This window comes from Camelus bactrianus, chromosome 10, assembly GCF_048773025.1.
Source record: "Camelus bactrianus isolate YW-2024 breed Bactrian camel chromosome 10, ASM4877302v1, whole genome shotgun sequence".
Classification (NCBI taxonomy): Eukaryota; Metazoa; Chordata; class Mammalia; order Artiodactyla; family Camelidae; genus Camelus; species Camelus bactrianus.
Window position 1 is genome coordinate 13889439 of NC_133548.1, and position 21963 is coordinate 13911401.

Sequence of the window (21963 nt, forward strand, 5' to 3'; positions counted from 1 at the left end):
ACGGTACACTCTTCTGTTTATCAAAACAGGGCAAATCCTCCCAGAAAATGCCTCAGCAAGGGTGACACCAAACCCAGCCCCATCAATCCCAAACCTGCCTCTCCAGTTAAAACAATCACCACCCAGAAAAGTGTCCAAGTAACTGGACATGGCAAATGAAGGGCTGATGAAGTTGGGGTGACAGGACTGAGAATTATTGTTTTAGTTGTTTTTATTGGTCATAGTCACAACGCCTGGCACAAAGTAGGCACTCAACAAATATTAGAGGCAGAAGGTGTTTTTTTCAAATGAGAAATGCACTCACTCACCTGCACTCCCTGAATGCCAGGGCCCTCCCACCGTGCATACCCCTCCCGGCCCACAAAGTGTGCTCCCCAAGGTCCTGTCAACAGAGACTGTGTTTGGAGGTGAGCACCTCCAGCAAACAGGAAACTGGTAATTTTGTCACCAACTTGAGAACAAAAACGGTAAGAAAACTTAAATGTCACTATGAGAGTAAAGGTCAAAGCGGGAGGAGGGGCTCACACGTGCTGAGGGCCTCAGCACCACCACCCATCCGGGGCCATCCGGATGAGCTTTCCTAAATTCCTGACACCCTGACTCTAGAGCCAAGCTGCAGAAGCTTGAACCCTGGTTCCTCGACTGATTCACTGTGTGACCTCAGGCTGGTTGCTGAACCTCTATCTCGTTTTCCTTTCCTGTACAATGAAGGCAAGAAGAGAACCACCTCCTTCGGTGGTTGTGAGGATTCACTCAGTGCAAATATATAAAGGGTTTAACACAGTGCCTGGCACACAGAGGGCATTCAGTCAATGTCAGCTCATCATTGGAATTCTGATTCCATTGTACAGACAAGAGAAGTTCAGTAATTTGCCAACATCACAGTGTTAGTAAGAGGCAGTGCTGGGATTCAAATTTAAGTCCAAAGGACTTCAAAATCTGTGCTCTTCTTACTAGAATAAGCCGAGAAGGAGCCCGGAGGATCTGGGGAATACTGCGGTAAGGGCCCTGAGAGGGAGAGGGCGGGGTGGGTGCCAGTGTTGGCTCGAATAGAGCCAGTGTGACTGGAGGTGGTAACAAGGGACAGGTGGACAGGGGAAGGTGGGAGGGGAAGGATGGGTCTGGTCATCGGGATCCAAGGTTTAGGGTCTTGCAGGACCCCATTTGGGTTTACACTAAGGGTGATATTAAGCCACACAGGGTTTAAGCAGTGGAATTACACAACATTGTGGGACAAGAAGAGTCTTGGCATGAATGTAAAAGAGCCTAGCATATGGCTGGCCCTTGATAAAGGTTTTTTTCCCCTACTTTCCTTCTCCCAGTGTTACTAACCCTTCATAACCCTGGACAATCATCCCTTTCTCGGCCTCTGTTTCCAAAAAAAGGTTTGGCCTCAGTGGTTCTCAACCCCAGAGACTCATAAATATCACACGAGGAGTCTGGAAAAAGAAAAAAAAACACACAATGCCGGGGATGACATGTGCCCACCCACCCAGGTATTCAAATCCCACCGGTCAGGAGTGGGCGCCTCCAGTCGGCATTTTCTAAAAGCTCCCCAGGTTCAGCCACGGTTGAGAAGTGCCCACCTAAAGTGGCTTCCAAGACCTTCTCCCTCTCTGTGGCGTCAGCACTACCTGGGAGAGGTACCCAAAGACAGAACCTTTGGAGATGGCGGGTTCCTTCTCGCTGAAGACAGTTAAGCAAAAACCACTTTCTCAGAGATGAAACCCCAGAATTGGACACCCTGAAAAGTTTCCTTCCAAAAAAGATTTGTGTGGTTTTACAACTTACTGGATGACCCGCTAGTGGGTTTTAGCAAGTCTTAGTTCTCAGCCTCTCAGCTGAGGCCAAAGAGAGCAAATAAATAGCATGTCTGGTCACCCTGTGCCTTTCTTGCAGCCATAGCAGACATCACTAATTGATCCCAGCACTCTCGCCTGATGAGCTCGTGTCCCAAGTGGTCTGAGACTCCCTTCTAGGCAGGGCTGGAGCAGCCACAATCAATCGCTTCAAGATGGACACAAACTGGAACCCATTTGTCTCCACGCATCTAATGTCCCGAAGGTCCTTTCTCACCCAGACATTCTTTGAGGTGATAATCCTTTTTATCTCCTTACAGGCAATGATTAACTACCAAGTTGCAGGGCGATGAGCTCAGCTGGTTTGACGTGAGATCACATCCCTGAGGGCAGGTTTTACTTTATTCTCTCAACCTCAGATGCTTTGTCCTCCCCGGATTACGTCTCCCTCCTCCCTCTAGGCAGTTGGACCCCTAAACATTTACTGAACGAGGCCTGAGATAGGCAGCACGATTAGATCAGGACAAACTCGTCCCATTCCTGGAAAAGCTCATCAAAGCCGGTGCCCTCTGCTGCTACTGATGGTTGAAACAACACCAATAACAGCAGCTGACATTTATGGAGCACTTCTACGTGTGCCAGGCGTATGCGTAATGCTAGGGGCTCCCCGGGCATTTCCTCACGGAATCTCCATCACAATCCTCGGAGGTGTTTATGATCCCCATTTGGCACACAAGAAAATTTCAGGCTTTGAAAGCTACTAAATTGCTGTTGATCACAAAGCAGCAAAGATTAGGGAACAGCCCCGTTTCTGGCTCTGTGCAAGTCCCTTCACCTCTCTGGACCTCAGCTCTAAAATGGCCACGATAATTCCAAGGATGAAATGAGAGTTCCAGCCACACAACGTGTGGCAGGACAGTGCACGGCTGGGAAGAACTTGATGGAATCTGGGCAAAAGAATCGAGCCCCTAGAGAGTGTATATCCTGACCAGGGTGATCAACACTGAGGGGGGGAGCTGTTTTTTGGCTTCACAAAGTGATGAGTTCCTCCAAAGCTGTGTGAACAGCAAGCTTTCAGAAAGCTAACCCTCCTAGCCCCCATGGCTGGCGCCAGCAGTTCAGTGGGTTTCCTGGGTTCCTCCTCCTGCCTCACTCCAGCTGGACTCCCGGTCACTGGCTCTGAAGGCATTATCTCCAGGCTTATGCCCTGGGGCCTCTAAACACTCTAAAAGCTGAAAATTGCTCCAGGGAGGTGGTGGGAGGGGGAACTTGGCAATGAATCTCTTTGTAATGGGATCTCCCTTTGACTGGGTCCATCTCCTGTGTGGAACTTGGCACATCTGGCCTCACTGCTCCTAATAAACACTAAGCCTTTCTTGCAACTTCACATCCCCCACAGCAGAGCTTAGCACCACACAGACCACATTAACACGAGCTTCCTGTCCCACTGGGCAGGGTGGGAAAAGTGTCTGTTATTCCCATTTTGTGGAGGAGGAAATTGAGGCTGAGAACACAGGGAGAAGCTTGGCCCGGGAATCGACACCTGGGTGCCGAGATGCCCAGCCCAGTGCTTGCTACAGCATCCCTAAAAAGTCCTCACTGAACAAGCAGAGGTCGGATGGGAATCCTCGTCTGAGACCCAGCAATGTGGATCTCTGCACTTGTTAGTTTAGACCTACTGTCTCATGAGAGGAAGTCAGTTCCACAATCGCCTGGGAATGGAAGGACAGCTGGGCCCCTACTAAGACTGCCAGGCACAGGCAACCTACAGCCTTCCCTCAAAGCAGGCACCACCTAAGCAATGGCTCTCAACCAGGGTGTGTTCCCCCTCGGGGGACAGTTGGCTACACTGGAGACATTTTTGATTGTCACAAGTTGGCGGAGGTGGGTACTGGGGTCTATTGGGCAGAGGCCAGGGACTCTGCTTAACACCCTACTGTGCACAGGACAGCCCCCAAAACAAGGAATTACCAGGCCCCAAGGGAGGTTGACAAGCCTTGGTCTACAGGAAAAGAAGTCATCCCCACTCACTCCAACCACACTGGGCAACAGGGGACAGCAGAGTCGAAGGAGCTACACATGCATCTTCCAGAAGAGATCAAGAAGCTGGTCACAAGTTCTGTGGTCAGACCAGATAGCCCTGCCCAACACAGGATCCTTTTCCTTTTTTAATGTTTACTGGTGTTTAATATGTGCTGAACAATTCTCTGCGATACATACCTTACCTTACTTTATGGACTTCCTATTACAGCCCGAGAGCTGAGTCATTTTATCACCACTATTTAATACAGGAGAAAAATGATGCATGGAAAGGTTAAACACGGTAAGACAAGGAACGCCCACACCGGCTTCCTACTCCAGAGCCCAAGCTCTTAACCACTGCACCCACCATCTCTCAGTCCCATGAACAAGCCCAGAGTGAGACTGCCAACCAAGGTGCCTTCCAGCCGTCTGATGCCCACCCTCATAGGGAGGGACTCCCGGTAGCCAGACACAATGGAACTAAATAGGAGGTTGTGATTGACTTGAGAGATGCACGGGTCTGAACAATGACACAACTTCAACATCAGGTCTAAACTATGAGAACGCAGGATCAGAGAATAAGGGGAAAGGTGGTACCGGGTAGAGTGGTTTGCAGGAGGAGACAACCTCAAGGAATGGGTTGAGGCACGAAGTCAGAAGGTGGACATTTGATGATGCAGCCAAGCTAAATTAGCAGGGATAAGTGTAGCACCTAACAGAGACAGGCTAGGCTGGAGAGTGCTAGGGCCAAAAGACGTGGTTAGTGCTTGTTAAATATTTCCTGCCTGAAGCAAGGATGTGGTGGATTGGGACGGCCTCACCAGCAGGGAGAGAAGGCAAGCGGGGCCATCACTCTCCTCCAGGAAAGGCTGGCTCTGCCTGGATGTGTGTGATCCCTCTCATGACCTCCAGCTCTAGCTTAATTAACATTATTCTCTTTTAGAGACTGTTAGTTTTCAAAGGGAATTTAGGCCCACATCTCCAGACATGTCAGCATGGCATCTGAGGTGAGAGCTCCCATCCTGCACCCCCAACAATTTCTCTCCACATGGTAGGATTTGGTGACCACTCTAGACAGTACCCCAGGCACAAAGGCAGAAGTTGTCTGAACCCCTGCAGGGCAGGTCTCCTTAACCTTGGGCGTGTGGCAACCGCAGCCCCAAAGTCAGGAGGCATTGTGTTAATGTGAGTGAGCTGGGAGTGAACATTTAAGTCACAATCTGGATTGGGTGCCTTATGCACCTTCCCTCATTTAACCCTAATAACATGTGGCCCAGCAACTATGACCCATTTTTCAGATGACACAACAGGTTCCAAGACATGGCTGTAGAAGCAAAACATGGGTTTGGATCTGTGCTTCTGCTGACATCAAAGCCCATGTCCTTTTTCATGTTTCTCTTCTTATGGGACACCCTGAGGTCAGGCCATCCACGTCCAAATTTAAGCTCTATGAAATCCAAATTCATTACAACAGGAAGGCCAAGACCCCAACAAGATGACATGATGTCATTCATGTGACCTGGGCCAAGGCCCCAAAGTTTCAGGCAGCCTTTCTCATTTATGACTCCAGGATCAAAAATTCACAGAAAAGACACTCTTATCTTCTGGGGTTTGGGGAATCGTTTCATTCCTGCCATGTCATGGCTGTGAGCAGCAAGTGTCAATGTGCCACCCATTCCATAGGACAACACCCTCCCACCTGTGAGAATGGCCCTCAAGCCCAGTCGTTCTTCCAGGAGACCCACACATGCCCTGGCCCATGTAGGCAATCCTGTCGGATCTCCTTTGAGCTCCAAGGAAACCTACAACGAGCTGGTGGAGGTTCTGGCACAGCATGTGGCCACGGACCAGATCATAACTCTCTGGCCTCAGTTTCCTTCCCTGGACTTACATCATAGGATTACATGAGTTAATACACACAAAGTGCTGACAACAATTCATAATAAATATTCAACCTATAGGAGCTATTATTTTCATTATCTCCACTTACCCTGAGGCCATCATCAGAGATTCAATCACAAAGTCATCTGAATAACTTTCATCATGGCAAAAGAAATTTTGGAAACAAACAAGAGGACTAATCACAGGACAAATGAGATAAATTAAGGTACCTTCATATAATGTAATGGGATGCAACACCTGAAAGTTAGAGAAGGGAAGAATATTTACTCTCAAGGGGAAAATGTTTGCAACATATTATCACTACTTCACAAAATGCCCCTGAGAATAGCAGAGGAGAATGAACTCACACCCCTACAAGGTCTGCAGGGTAGAGATTTCTTTGTTGTCTCTGTACTGGCGGAAAATATTCTGGATGCAAATTTGGTATCTAACCTATAATATGTCCATGTTTGTTTGTCTATTTCCAAAAAACATTTCAGAAGACTTTGCTCTGAGGAGCTGTGACCTGCCCCTACCCAGGAACTAGCCTCATGTTTATGTTGTGGCCTCCAGGGGCACCCCGAGGGATGCATCTACCCTCGGAACTTAAAAATTTGAAAAATACACATTACATAGCATGCGTAGCAGGCAACCCTACTTTAGTAGAACTAGACAGCTAGAACAAGAATTAAAAAAGACAAAGATCACCCATCAAAACGCTACCGGGAGTTAATTTCAGGAGAGTGGGGATTACAGATAATTTTGCTTTCTTCTTTCACTTGTGTATATTTTCCAATTTTTTATACTAAAAAAAACTGAACTGACTCATACGGGAATTGAATGAACCTCTGGATGGAGAGGTCCAGCCAAGTGGGCTAACAGCCCCCAGCTGGGGATCAGCATGAGTCTGGTGAATACAGTAGATCAGCATGAGTGGACGAGAGGGCAGGACAGCCTAGAGGTTAAAAAAAAAAAAAAAAAAGTCTGGGCTGTGAGTCCAAGTCCCCTACCACTCACCAGATGAGTGACAACGACTCCTCGGTGCCTCAGCTCCCCTGAGGAGGCCCCAGGTTCTCCTTCAAAGTACATAACATGCTAGATGCTAAGTGTTAGCTTCCTACCAAATCTATCTACCAAAGAATGTTGGGCATGGCCAGCGGCTTTTCCCACTGCGGTGGTCCCCCTGAAGTTTCCAGAAGGGCAACTACTAAAAGTCAGGCCTCCTCAGCTGTCAGTCAAACCCCTCTCCTCGGAAGGGACCTCTCCAGAAGTCAGGCCTTCCTGTACCAGCCGCTGCAGAATGGTTTCCACCTGTATGTGGGGGCACTGGTGATGCATGCCTGGGGACCTGACACTAGTTTTCCACTGCCTCTAGAAACAGAGCCCACCTCCACCTCCCACCCCACACCTTCCATCACTCCATTCTCTACAATAGTGGCTTTCAGTTTTTTTGGCCGTGACTGAAGACATGATCAATGCATTTTATACGCCATTCAGTACGTACATACACACACACACACAATACATATAACTGAAACAAACCTCATAAAGCAAGTAGACACTGCTATTTTCTGTTCTATCATTTTTTAATGCTGGTCATAACACACTAAATGATTTTATGACCCACGGTTTTAACTATACTGTTTTACAGCATGCAAGTCTATGATTCGGTTTTCTAAATTTACTTTAAAAGCATTTTTTTCTAGAACATATTAGGTGGAACCATATACAACTGCCAGTATTCAAAGGGCCCAAAACAGTAATTTCACGTGGTTCAACCTAATAATTATGTATGAACCGAACTAGGGGACTCAACTGCCCATCTCACCTTTTGAAAGCTAAGTCTAAATTTCACTAATTTGAAAAACTGGGCTACACAATGAATGTACATTACTATTGTGCAAAAAAATAGATGGCACCTGAAATGGACAAGTCACTTAGAGACAATCTGAGCACACCTTAAATGAGAATGACAATGACAAACTCACAAGGATGCTGTGAGAATTAAATGAGTTCTTATTCATTGAAGGCCTTGCAAACTATAAGGTAAAAATAATATTTCAGCTTTCATAAGGAGTAAAGTACACCAGTGTCTCAGCAAAATAAGATACTAAAACAACAGCCAATATCTTGCGAAGTTTATTTCATACTAAGAACTTGTTACGCAGACGAATTTAGTCCTTCACAACAACACTATGAGGTAGGTGTTCTTGGAGTCCCCATTTTCCAGATAAGAACAAGTGAGGCTCTGAACATTCGAATTGCTGGCCCAAGGTCATACCACTAAGAAGCAAAGGAGTCAGGTCTGTCTGACTCCAAAGCCAGAGCACTAAGCACCGGCATGCAATCTGCCTCTATACCCACAACAACTTTCCTGCAAGTGTCCCTCTGCGGGCCTCAGGAACAGGACCATAAGTGTGGTCCATGCTCAGTGGAAAAAGAATAAGCCCCACAAAACAAAGACATGAAAACATGGTGCCCCCCCAGCCAGCAGCAGGAAATGCAGCATCACCGTGCTGCCATGGAAACAAGGGGCACCATCAGCAAAGACTCCCTGGGCTTCTCATCTCCTGAAATCAGAGCCAAGGATTATGTCTTTAAATGTTCAGTTAGCGGCATATAATAACTCCTCTTGGCCCCACAGAAAATGTACCCAGAGATAGGAGGCAGCCACAGCCAGAGCTGGCCACGTCACAAGATAAAGAGAGATGCTCAAAAAGGACCCTGTTTCTTTAAGGGACATGGTCAATATTCCTGTGCTCTTTGGGGGTGAGGACCACACTGGCCACTCTTCAGTCACATCTTGTGACCATTTAACCTATATTAATTCAATTACATTAACTTGTCAAAACAGAAACATAATTTGAATTATGTTCTCAGAGAAGCCTACACTGCTTCAAATCATATATTTTAATTTATACACACGCAAATGTATACAATCCATTGTGGATTTAATCTCTTAAATCCTATTTTAAAATTTTTGTAACACAATTTTTATAATTCATAATGATGGACTTTTGCCCTAACTTTAAAATCTAACTCTTGGGTAGATGAAATAATGTTCTTATAGCCCTATAACAACTTACAAGGACCTTTAATATAATGCGATCTCTTTTGATTTATCCAACTTCCCTGTGTGAGAGGTACTACTATTATTATTAGCATTTTAAAAATGTGAAGGTCAAGGATCAGGAAGGTTAAGGCACTTGCCCAAGATCACACAGCTAGTTAGGTGGTGGAGCTAATATTTCAACCAGGCAGCCCAGCTCCAAATTCTACACTCTCTTCACCACCCAGGGGTCTTATTAATCTCTGCGTTCCTAAGGAACAAGGGCTAAATCTAAAATAGTTGGGAAAAATATATATTTGCAACAAAAATGAGAGCCAAAGGACTAACTTCCTTAATTTCCAAAGAACTTTGACAAATCAATAACAAAAAGACAATTTTTTTTAAATGAACAGGGAGCTAACCAAAAACAAAAAAAGGAAGAAATGCAAATATATTGCCCAAAACAAAGGAAAAAAATGCCCAACTAACTCAAAATTTAACATATAAATAAAAGTAGCAGCATACATGTTTTTTATCTCTTTAAAATGCACACGTTTTACATTTTTAACAATCCTCAGTTCAGCTTATAGTATGGAGAAATAGACATTCTCTAAGCCTGTGGGTGCAGGTACAAACTGGGGGAAATGTAACAGCTATGAAAATTTTAAAAGCATGAACCCACTAATCCTGCCATCCTAAAATTAGAAATCTACCCTGTGGATGGTCCTCATGCAGGCTGCAAGGAATATGTACCAAAGACACTCTCCGAAACATGATTTATAAAAGGGGCAGGGTGGGGGTGTCTAAAAACAACTAAAATGTCCATTGACAGAGGAATGGTCAAATAAATATGGTAAAGTCCCACATCAGAGTATTAGGCAGTCATTTAAAAGCATGAGTTAAAACTTATACAGATATGAAATAATCTCCAAGATAACTAAGAAAATCAAAAGGGAAAACAATGTATGTATAATGTTTTCTTTAATGTAACTTTTTGAAAAGATGAACATGGATACTTGCATATACTACACAGAAACATTTTTTTTCTCCCCACCCCGGGGAGGAAACCAAGAATACCCATGGTGTTATCTCTTTGAAGAGGATTGATACTTTCTAAATGCTGCACAGTTGTAGACTGGAGACTTTTTAACCTGGGCTTTAAAAAGAGCCCATGAAACCCCTGAAATTGTATATTAATTTGTAAATACGTGCCTTTCTTTTAGGGAGAAGATTCTTCCCTTTTAAATACTGGGTAAGAGTCTTAAACCTCTCCCTCCCCTGGAAGATTAAGAACCACTGTGTTAGGTGCGTACTGGTGCTAAGTTTTAATATTCACTCACTTCTTTCTCAGAAGCCATGAAATAACACTGGGCTGGGGACAGGCACAGGCACCCAGAAAAACACCACCCTATTCCTGCCCTGGAGGAGATAGTTTGTGGCATAATAACGACATTGTCTGCTCAAGCCTCAGAAATGGCAACAGGGTACAGCTTCCTTCAAACAGGAAGAAGGAAAAGTGGAACTGAAAATTATTTGCATGTTTAAAATTAGACCTTCTGTGGGAGCTGACACTCCTTCACTTTCAGAGTGCCCCCCATCTGCTGCCTCATTACCACCACCCTTCACCCAGGCATTTACATGCCATGGAAATTCTGAGACAACAGAATGGCTATTAAGGAATCCTATCACTAATAAGGAAGTAATAACAAATTTCCTACAGCTCCTGGCGGGGGTGGGGGGGTGGGGGGGGCAGGGTGTTACCAGAAAAGCCACTGGAAAGCCACACGAAGAGGTGACAGAATTGCTATGGACTTCCCTGGTCTGACACCTGCGCATCCCAGGGAACTCCTTAGATTCTCTGCCTCTCGCCTCGCCTCACCTCGGCTGGCAAATGCAGTGCTGCCCTTTCTCTGGAAGGGCACAGCCTATGTCACAACTGTGATGGGGTAGCTGGGGGTGATCGGAATAAAGTCATCCCCAGAGCCTGGAAGAGTCATGAAGACAGCTGCCTCCACTCAGCACCTGTCCCACCTCCTGTCTGTCCCCAGTGTAAGCAATTTATCACATTTACAGGTTTGCCATAACTACACCATCTTTATATAATTATTTACTCAATATTTTTCTCTAGCTCAGCTTTTTACTAAATTTATCATTTTTTTTATTTTTTAGTTTGGTTTTTGGGGGGAGGTAATTAGGTTTATTAATTTCTAACGGAGGTACTGAGGATTGAACCCAGGGCCTTGTGCATGCTAGGCATGCACTCTACCACTGAGCTATATCCTCCCCACTTACTAAATTTAAATAAACTTATTTACTGGGATACTACAGGTAGCCTCACTCTATCTATAAAGTAATGGGCTTGATATGCAACTTGGAAATCTTTTTTTACTAACGCTCCCTCTAAAATACTTATTAAGATTTAAAAAAATGTGTTGTGAACTAAGTTCATCTTGCACACCCCCAGGGTTAATCCACACCACTTCGTGGGAAACACTTAATAAGTATTTGTTACATGAATTAATGATTTGAAGCCCCACACCTTCTCCCCAGGTAACAGAGGCAGCCACAACTAGAGACTGAATTGTGCCTTTAGATTTTACGTAGCAGTTCCTCCTCATCTCATCTGATCCTCTCAACCACCCAGTGAAGCAGGAAATATTAGTCCCATTTTCCAGATAAGGAAATGAGGAGTCACAGAGGTTAAGTGGCTTGCCCAAGTTTATGCAGCTACTAAGTGGCCGAACAAGGACCTAAACTCAAGTCTTTCCATCCCAGCTCCACTAAAGCAGCCCTACCTCACAAATTCAGGCTCCCAAAGAAACACGAGCAGGAAAGAGGGCACCTGGGCTGCCCGTGTCACAGTGGAACAGACTACAGGGTTTGGGGAGCAGAAACCCAAAATAACTCCCCGCCCCATTAGAGGTCAGGCCCCACAAGCCTGTCCTTCACCACAAAAGTCTGTTACCTCCTCTCAGTTGTACACTGAAGACTTTTTCTAAAACATATGACTTCTTACAACCCAGGACAGTAAACTGGGGCGGCAGAGATGGCAGACCTGGCTCTACCACATACTAGTTATGAATCTTTGGTAAGTTCCACACCTCAGTTTTCTCCCAGATAAAAGAAGAACATGAACAGCACCTACGTCTTAATTATTCTGAAATGTTCTAATGAGATAATGCATTAGAACTCTTAGCACAGGGAGAGGGGCAGGTGTAGCCCAGTGGTAGATGTCCTGCGTAGCATGCACAAGGTCCTGGGTTCAATCCCCAGTACCCCCATTAAAATAAATAAATAAACCTAATTACCCTCCAAAAAAACCAAACAAACAATAAGGACCTACTATAGAGTACAGGAAGCTATATTCAATATCTTATAGTAACTCATATTGGAAAAGAATCTGAAGAATAATATTTTATATATATTCACTTTGCTGTACACCTGACTCATTGTAAATCAACTATACTTCAATTTTTAAAATAAATTAAAATTTTTTAAATGTTGAGAAGAAATATTTGCAAATTACTGATTTTGGTGAAAAGCTATTTAGGCAAATAAACACAAGAAAATATAAAGTTAAAAAAAACCCTTAGTACAGTGCCTGCCACATATAATGTTACCTATTAATTATAATATTATCAGCAACAGTCTGCTAGAAGGGAAACACACAGAAAATTGCCTCTTACCCTGCACTCAAAATAATTCCCCTGGCCAAGCAGTGAATGAAGTAAGTAAGTAATTGCTGATGATGTACTGGCTAAACCCAGGCCTACAGGCATCCAGCAATTCTGCCTGGGCCTCAACCCCAGGCAAAAATTACTTTTAGGAGCTAAATAACCTCTTTGCTGACCGAAATTGCTCACTCGGGAGCCAGGATTCTCTCTGCTTAGGAAACCTAACCTATTCCGTGGTTACCTTTATCATGGGCTAAACTTGAAATCAGCTCAAAGTCACAATCTAACCATAAACCAATTTGCTCTGTTTTCTTAAACTGTCTGCAAACAAAACATAGTTGTTTGGTTTTTCCATTGTTATCCTGAAGCAAAACAAAAATATTTAAAGTCACCCCTATGAGAATTTAACTAGCAATTTCAAGGAGAGTCAAAATAGTTTTTGTACCCTTGATGAAACAGGTAGGTAAGCAGGCTTAAGGATTAACTACAGCAGATAATAAACACAGTTACTATTCATCAGGAAAAAAGAAAATTAAGGAAAAGCAAATCTGAAACACTCTAAGACCAACAAAACTGCTATCAGTCACCAGCTTTTTTTCATTTTAAAGCAGCCCACTATCAAGCTGATTTTACAAAGAATCTGTCAGGACTATTTTTCTCGAGACAAGGAGGCAAGGGGGGAAAATTGCCTTGTCACGTTGCCCAAAACATACACATAAACCAAAATTAGTGTGCAAAAATGCTACAAGAATGGGTGAAGTCATTGCAATCAGCAAAGTCCTCATGTTAGAAGCATCTCCGGCCATTCTTTCTATCTTGGAGGAGGGGAATGGATGCCTGGTTCAAAAATTGCTTTTCCAGCCCTACTAAGCACTGAGCCTTCCCAGCTTCCAAACCCACCCTCATTAATGCCCCAACAGAGCTACATCTTTTCAATGACCTGTCCATTTTTTTAAGCTGCTACAGTTGATTCCTTTTTAAAATAGACACACACACAATCCAAGGCTTACAAAACCAATCAAATGTTGGGGAAGCAGTCAGATACCTTCCCCCACATCTCCTAAATGAACAAGCTTCAGAAATCTCAAATATGACTTTCAATCTCAAATATGATTCGACTTTGAAAAACTCAATTTACACCCCCAGTTTCAGGAGTACATAGTGCCTATAGTAAAATTAAGAGCAAAGTGAAAACATGACCCTCCTCCACCCCAAAAAAGCATCAAAAAAAAAAAAAAAATCCAAGGCACAGGCAGGTGATGCAGGTTCCAATCTCAGCTCCACTACTGTCCTGTCAGGGGACCTCAGCCCAATCACTGTCTTCCACGGGCCTCAATATACTTAACTTTAGGGGGAAAAAAAAAAAAGAGGGGTCTGAGCTATCTTCAATTCTGGTCCAGCTCAAAAATGCACTGATCCCTTGAAATATCCAATATCAAAATATACTGTTGAAAATGGATTTTGAAGATGCTTTTTCAGAGAGCCTTTTAGATTTCCTATTTTATAATGTATCCAAAAACGAGAAATAAAGAGCCCTCTTGAGTTTCTACATAACAAATTAGAGAGGAAGGAAATATCTGAATAAGGGACAAGTGTAGCGTGGCAAGATTCTATTGAAATACAAGGAAGGATTGAGCAAGAAATAAATTTACCTAAGAAACTTTTCACTGATTCAAAGCATAGCTAACAACCACCATAGCCCAGGCAAAACAATAAATAATAAAATATATACACTAAAGTAAACTAAAAAATAAATTAAAGTCAAGTATTTCTTTAGTGTTAACTTTGGTACAGAGATCTTCAATATGAGGCAATATTTTTTTTAATCTCATACACTGTTCTTCATGAACTTCCCTACAGGGACAGGGAGAAGATACACTGCACCTTAATGATAATCCCAATCAGACACTGTTTAATGTTTCCAAAGCTCTTTCAGACACTGGCCAGTGAAAGCCACTCAAACAACTATGGGGCAGGTGGTGTCACATCCACTCTACAGATGCTGTTAACTGAGGATGGTGGATACTGAAGAGCAAGTCCGGCCTGAACCTGGCCCTGGAGCTGGTTGGTCTTCTGACACCTAATGCAGTATTCTCTGCAGGAGGTCACAGCGGCTCCTAGGCCTTCAGGAGAGCCTGTTCAAAGCCGGCTGAGGAAAACTGGGAAGGGACCTTAGCAATCGGAGGGCCATTGGGTGCTCAGAGTTACCATAGCCCCCAGGCCCCAGCTGCCTGCTGGTCCTGCCTGCTGGGCGGCATTGCTGCCCCAAGGCTGATATTTCTGCTCTCAGACAAACCTCTGTTTGTGCCTGAAAAGTTTTCCCAGAAACCAGGTTCTATCCCCAGCCAATAATTCACTTCCCAGGTTTCAAACATCCTGTCCTCAGAGCTACTGTCTGTATACAATCAAGATTTTCGTTTACAAAACGCACAACAGGGGTATCACGAGGGCCCTTTCCACCGCGGGTTCGAGACCCTAGCAGGCTCCTAGAAGGCTGTGAGGACGAACGCGCTGGCTCAGCTCCCGCTGCAGGGCTAGGCGGTTCTGCTCTTTCACTTCTCCCCCTCTAGTTCCCTATCCGTGAAATGGGGACGTCTCCCAGCTGCCCTGCCTCACCCCCTGATGGGAACACCAGGAAGGAGAAACGGCGCTTTCGGAAAGGTCGGTCACCAAAATGCCAGGCACAGCATTATCTGAAAACAGAAGCTAGAAAACCGGGCGGGGGGGGGGGGGACGCGGCGCCCACAAAGCACGAATTAAGCACCCACGGAAGCAAGCAGCTTCCCCGAGAGGAGGATTGCCGCCCCGAGGCACGTCTGCGAGTGGCCACCTTCTCCCGGCGCTGGGAACTTTCCCCAGAAGCATCGCCCTCGGCCCGGAGGCCCCGCGCCAGGCCCTGGCCCGGCTCCCCTAGGTCGCCGCCGCTGACCTCCGTCCCTGCCCCTCGGGCCCCCGCCGACCAGGTCGGAGGTTGGCCCTGGCGCGGCCAGGCCCGCCCGGCTCCGCGTAGGGAGCCCTCCGCAAACACGCCCCCTCCGGCCGCCTCGGGCGGGCGAGCGGGGCCCGCGCCGGCCAGATGTGACCAGCTCCGGGCAGGGCCGGGCGGGAGACGGCCTGCAGCCCGCGCGAGGGCGGCCACCGGAAGGCTCAGGGTAGCCCGGGACCCCGGATCCCGCCACCCTCCCTCGGGCACCGGGCCGCCAAGGAAGGGGCTCGGTCGCCGGCGTGCGAGGCCGGCCTCCAACAGGGAGGCTCCGAGGTCGCACCGGGCCCCCAGCCAACTCCCCCGATCCCCGCAGGCGGGGCGCACCCGGGCAGGTGCAGGAGATGCCAGTCCCGCCCCCACCGTCCTCACCTCCCCCGACCCTCGCCCAGGCCCACCCCGCCGCTCACCTGGCCCAGGCGCAACAGCAGCAGCAGCGGCGGCAGCGCCCAGCGCAGCCCCAGCGAGTGCGGAGGCGGCCGCGCCTCCCGCGCCGCCGGCTTCATGCCCCGCGCGCCCTGGAACGTGCCCGGGACGCGCGAGTCAGGCCCCGCCGTGCGCCCAAGCTCCGGCGCCCTTGTCGCCGCCTCCGGCCTCCGCCTCCGCCTCCTCCTCCTCCAGCCGGTCCGCCTCGTCCCCGCTCCGCCCGCCCCGGGCTTCCCCGGGGACATGGCAGCGGCGGCGGCGGCGGCGGCCACACGGCGGAGCCCGGCGCGGCTGCCGCGGGGGGGATGCGTCCCTGGGCGCGCAGGGGCTTCGCGGGGCGGAGCGAGCGGCGCCCACCCCTCGCGCGCGGCGCCCTGATCCCGGCTCCTGCGGCTCCGGTGGCTCCCGCTGCCTCCTCCGCGCGTCATGCGGCTCGGGCTGCAGGGAGCCGCGGCGAGCGCACAGCCCCCTCCCTTCCCCTCCCCCTCTGAATATTCATCGCTTCCTCCCGCCCGGGCCGGCCGGGCGGCTGCAGATCTCCGCGGCCCCTCGCCGCCCTCCCGCGGCAGCCCCCGCCCCCGCCGAGACGGCGGGGCGGCGGGGAGGGGGCGGTGGCGCGCCCCGCGCGCGCCCGGGCGGCTCCCCTCCGGCGGGCAGAGGAAGCGCCCCCGCCTCGCCCGCCCTCTCCGCCCAGCCCTCCCACATTCCTAGGACTCGGCACCCGGGATGCGGCTCTGCCGCTCCCGAGCCACGAGCCCGTATCCCTCGCCCCGCTCCGTGGCCCTGGGTCACCAGATGTTGACTGCGATCCCTGCCGAGGGCAGAGCCAGGCCTGCGTTAAGACAGCGAAGGCCTGGTTGATCCGGCCGGTGGGTGGGCTTGGAGGCGCATGAACCCCTGAATTGTAGGGGATGTGCAGTGTGTTGTGTTCTCCCCGCCCCCATTCCGGGGCCAGGGAGGCAGAGAGCCGGCCTTGGAGCGGGTGCCGTGATTAGGACCCCAACTCTGGCAGATGGTAAACCTGGCTCTGCTAGTAGTACTAGCTGTGTGACCTCGAGAGAGGCATCTCACCTCTCTGGGCCTCTTTTCCTCATCTGTGAAGAGAGGATAATACCAGTACCCAGCTAAAGAGACTTGGCTATCACGTGAAATAATGAACAGAAAAGTCTTAAACCCCGGGCTTGACGCTGACACACAGTGGGCCTCGGTAAACATGAGCTACTCTAGCAGCTTCATCACATCTTCGAGGAAGTCCATGATCCGATAGCGGGCAAAGATTACTGCAAATGTTACTGTTCAGCCCATGCACTCAGGAGGGACCTGGGGACCTGGGAGGCTAAGCCTCTTGCCCAAGGAAAAGTAATGAGAGAAAGGGCCAGAGCAAGGAGTGCTGGGGAGGGAAAGATGAATTCCAACCAGAAGAGCTAACACCAGAGCTGAGCTTTGAAGGATGGCTTGAATTTCTCCAGACAGGTAGAGGGGGACAGTGTATCCAGAAGTGGGAGCAACTTGGTAAAAAAAAAAAAAAAAAACCAGAAAGTGGGTGCCTCAGGCTTGGCCTTCTGAAAAGCAGGGAGGTTGGGGGTTCATAGGTAGAGGAGAATTTGAAAGGCAGAATAAGTCTGGGTTGGATTCGATGTGCAGCAAGGTGCAAACCCTCAGGTGCCCAACACTGCCTCCCGGCACCCCATGTACCTCAGGCTCCCCACCTGTGAGATGGGAACACACCTTCACTTAAAGGGTCTAAGTAGCTCCTACCAGGCCCACACACGGAGGAGAACAGAAGGTAAGGGGACCTCAACTGTTGACTTACACACCTTGCTGTCTTTTGTTTAAACGTGATGTAATCATCATAATTCTCCAGGAATTCCGTTCCTTCCTGACTCCTCCCCTTCGGGCAGAGACAGGTGGTTTGAAAGGCGTTCCTGTCCATGACGGCCAGAGGGAAGGAGAGCTTGACTTAGTGCAGGTGCCACCAGGTCTTTGGACTTCCCAGGATGCTCAGACCCTACGGACCCTAAGGGTGCATCCAGGCCTCCACAACTTCATGACTTGGGTCTGCAGACAGCTCCGGGAACTCCAGCATGCACTTTGATTTTCTCTGGGACAAAATGTATGTTCACGATTGTGTTGGTTGGAACCGGATTTCCCCACTGCGTGGTGATGAAAGAGAATAAACAGCCTTTTCAGTAAAGGGAGTTACAACCTGAATAATAAACTACCCGTTTGATCATAAACAGATCACACTGGATTAACGACCTGTATGAGACGTGAAATTAATGCTGAGTAGGGGTGGTGTGAACTCCCTAAGGGCAGGGATTGTGCCTTTCTCCCCCTGGCTACTCTGTGAAGCCTCACTCAGTGCCTTCCCCTAGCAGGAAATTTAGTATTTAACCAGCTTCATGATTGTTATCGATGCATCCAGGGTAGCACGATGTAAAAGTTCATTTTTCCACAAGGATAAATTAGGGAGGGGTCATTCATTTTGCAAAAGGGTTTGAAACTAGGTTCTAATTTACAGGTCTCAGATGTCACTTCCCCTAAAACTTCCCAGATGCCCCAACCCAGGGTTGGGTACTCTTCCCCCTCATAGCTCCCTGTGCTAACTTAACTAACCACAGTGTTGTAATCACCCGTTATTTGACCGTCTTCCTCAAAGGACTCTAAATAAGGCCCTTGAAGACAGGGCCTGCATCTTGTTTGTCATTGTATCCCCAGCGCATGGTAGGCAGTCAAATACTACTTATTTAGCTGAATTGAATACATTCCTTTGAATAACAAACTAAGGTGTTAAATATATGTCTGTTCATACACATAGGCACACACACACCCCAAATTCCATTTGCGAACAGCTTTTCAGGAATAAATCTACTGTGCAAAGTTCAGGGCACATTCTCTTTGAGAATATATAATGATATTTGACCTCTTAATCATGCCCACCTTCAAGCAAAAGCTAAAGCTTTACTGAATAGGGGGCCAGGTGCATAAAGAACAAAAGGGTCAAAGCAAGAGGTTGGAGGGGAGGGTTCTTGAATGTGTTCCAAAATTGCCTGATAACAATCATCCAGTGGCTTATTATAATATACATCCCCGTGCCTTTCCTTAGACTGCAGAGGCTGTGGCCTGGGAATCTGTATTTTTACCCAGCTCCTTGGGTAATTCTTGCTGTGAGCAGGATTGGAAAATACTGTTTATCCTAAGGCTGGCCTGCATTGCATCCCTGATAATAATAAAGACCATTGATCAGGTACTTCCTAGGTGCCAGGCACCACTCTAGGTATTTTACATCCATCATTTCTACTCCGTGTAACAACTCTACAGAATAAGTATCATTAGCAATATTTGATGAAAAATAAACTATGTCTCAGAGAGGTTCAGTTACTTACACAAAATCACACAGCTTCAGAGAGGCAAAACCAGAATCTGAAACCATACCTTTCTTGCCTCTATACCATGGAATCCCTCCCCTTGACATCTGTAGATAAGTTAATATAAAGTGTTCTATGTGTTGGCTGTTCTTATTGCTTTTATCATTCCTCTCTTGGGCCTCAGTTTCCCCAGTTTTAAAATAGGAAGGGACAGAAGGTACAAGACTTTCTACTTCATCCCCCAAGAAAGGGAAACAGGCAAGGCAACCGTGTTTAATGACAGGTCCACCATCCCAGCGGGAGGCAAGCCTGCTGGGCACCAGCCTGGAACCAGGTCACCGGCCCCGCAGGGAGTCCATTCAGCCTGGCAACCCTCAGTTTATTTTAAAAGCCACCATGAGCAAACCATTCTCCAAAGCCCTCCTAAGCGGAATGGAATGTTTCTTGGGAGTCTGATTAGCTAATGTTGCAGGCATGGCTGCCCTGAGAGCTTCCTGCCTCATAGACTTGAACTGAATCAGAAATGGAAAAGAAGACTTTTAGAAAGTTCTTAAAAAAAAAAAAAAAAGTTGCACTTCATCTTTATAACAGTAACAGGATGTTTCCTGTGGACTAATAACTGGGCTGTGGTTAGAACTCCATGTTTGTGCACCATACCTCAGTTCCTCCCTAAACAGTGCCTTAATCACCTGCCCATGCACCTTGCTTGGCATGGCCTTTTTCATTTCTGACTTCAAGCACTTGAAACATTAAGCATTTTCATATTTCTGTTTGTGTGTGTGTCGTATGTTGAGATAGGAAACAAAATTTACTTACAAAGAAACAGTAGCATGTGATAGATTTTCAGAGTGTAGAGAGCAGAGACAGAGCCATTGCTCTCAAGAGTCCTCGCCCTTTCCCAAGTTGAGGCACCCACAGGGATGAGCCCACTGGCTTCTAACACTCCCAGCTGTTAGGTCCTGAGTCAAGCTCCCAGGGAGCCCAGTACCTTCGTGTTCCGGCAGAACAGGTCCCAGACCCAGGGTATCTGGAAACACAAGGAGTGGGTGGCATGGAGACTTGGGGTCTAGGGGATCAGGGTTTCTTGTCCAGGGCTTGAGAATGACTTCTGCACAAAGACCAGAAGTACCAGGCGGGGGCAGGAGGCAGTCAAGCCTGCAGCAGAAGCATCACCTCTGACAAAGAAAGGGCCAAGAGGCATAAAGACAAGAAGAGGGAGAGAGAGCAGGAGGCCTAGAGTCCAGGGCTTCTTGGCAGCTGGGTCCTTCCAGGCTTGTTAAAAATAAATTCATTTTTTTCAGGTTTGAAAAAGAAACTTATTTTTTTCAGGTTGAAAATAAAATCGTAATCACATTGGGCTGGATGTCTACAGCACCTGGGTTCCTAGAGTTAGGGCAAAAAAATCAAATTGTGTAGGAACAATTGTGTAGTGGACTCTTGCTAGTACAGAAGAAAATACCCTGAAAATCCAAATATGCAAATAAAAATCATACAGGATAATATAGTTACATTATGTATTTAAATGATATATAAACACGTGTACATATATATTACATTAGGTAGATACATGCATGAGCTTTGTTCTTGGCAATAAATCATAATGGCTGTGAGTATGGACTCTGGATTCAGCTGCCTGGTTTAAATCCTGGTCCTGCCATGTATTCGCTGTGTGACCCTGGACAAGTTGCTTAAGTTCTCTGTGCATCAATATCCTTATCTCTCAATGAGGATGTTCTTGATGATAATATCGACCTCATAGGATTTTTATAAGCACTAAAATAGTTAAAACATTTACAATACTGCCTGGAATAAAGTAAATACCATGTAAGTGTTTGCCATTATTCAAATTATATTTTTGGCAGATCTGAGGCAGATTAGTGTAATGGGGAGAATGTGCACTTTGGAACAGATGGTCAGAGGTTCAAGTCCTATGTTTGCTATGCAGTTTGGGCCTCCATTTCCTCATGTGAAGGATGGGATAATAATTCATCCTTGTGAAGATGAAAGGAAATGACACACACAAAGGAGACCCAAGTGGTAAAGGCACAGTAATTGATGGAAAAAAACAAGAAGATTGGGAGTCAGAACTGTAATATTTCATTAACAAGTGTCAGAGCACAGTCAAGTCACTTCATTTGGGCTTAGTTTCTTATGCTGTGAAACAGGGGTGAGATGAGTCTATCAGTCAGGATGGGCTAGGTTATGCTGCAGTAATGAACATCTCCTCAAATCTCAGTGACTGAAAAAAACACAAACAAGCTATGTCTTGTTCACACTACATGTCCTCACAGGTCAGCTGAGGGCTGGGCTCCACGTCATCTTCACCCCAGGAACCATCTGCTAGAACAGTGGCTCTCGGAAACGTTGTCAACTGCTGTGGCAAACAGAAAAAGAGCTTTGCAGAGGCTTGCACAGGCAATTAAATACTCCATCCTGGAAATGACACTAATTTGTTTCACTCACAGATCGTTAGCCAGAGCTGGTCATGTGGCTCCATGCAACCACAAGGGGGCCAGGAAGGGCAGTCCTACCAAGTGCCCAGAAAGCAGAGCTAGAAACGTCTAGTGAACCATACTCATGACCATCGCAGTGACAGAGCCTCCACAATCCTGCTGTTGGAAGTGTGGTCCACTGAGCAGCAGCACAACATCCCGTGGGAACTTGTTAGAAATGCAGGCTTTCTGGCCCAACCCCAAGACCTCCTGCAATGGTGACTTTTATGAGTGGGCCCTGGGATGCCCAGATAGCTGGTTAACACTCT

The 21963-nt window shown here is 47.2% G+C and overlaps 1 protein-coding gene across 1 annotated transcript in view; it reads right to left on the bottom strand.

Moving 5' to 3' along the window:
• PTPRJ (protein tyrosine phosphatase receptor type J) overlaps positions 1 to 16280 on the bottom strand; it is a 153049-nt gene extending 136769 nt beyond the window's left edge. The window contains exon 1 of the mRNA XM_074372004.1: positions 15819 to 16280. Coding sequence (XP_074228105.1) covers positions 15819 to 16262 — 444 coding nt within the window. The 5' untranslated portion in view covers positions 16263 to 16280. The remainder of the gene's footprint in view (positions 1 to 15818) is intronic.
• Positions 16281 to 21963: the final 5683 nt, after the last annotated feature.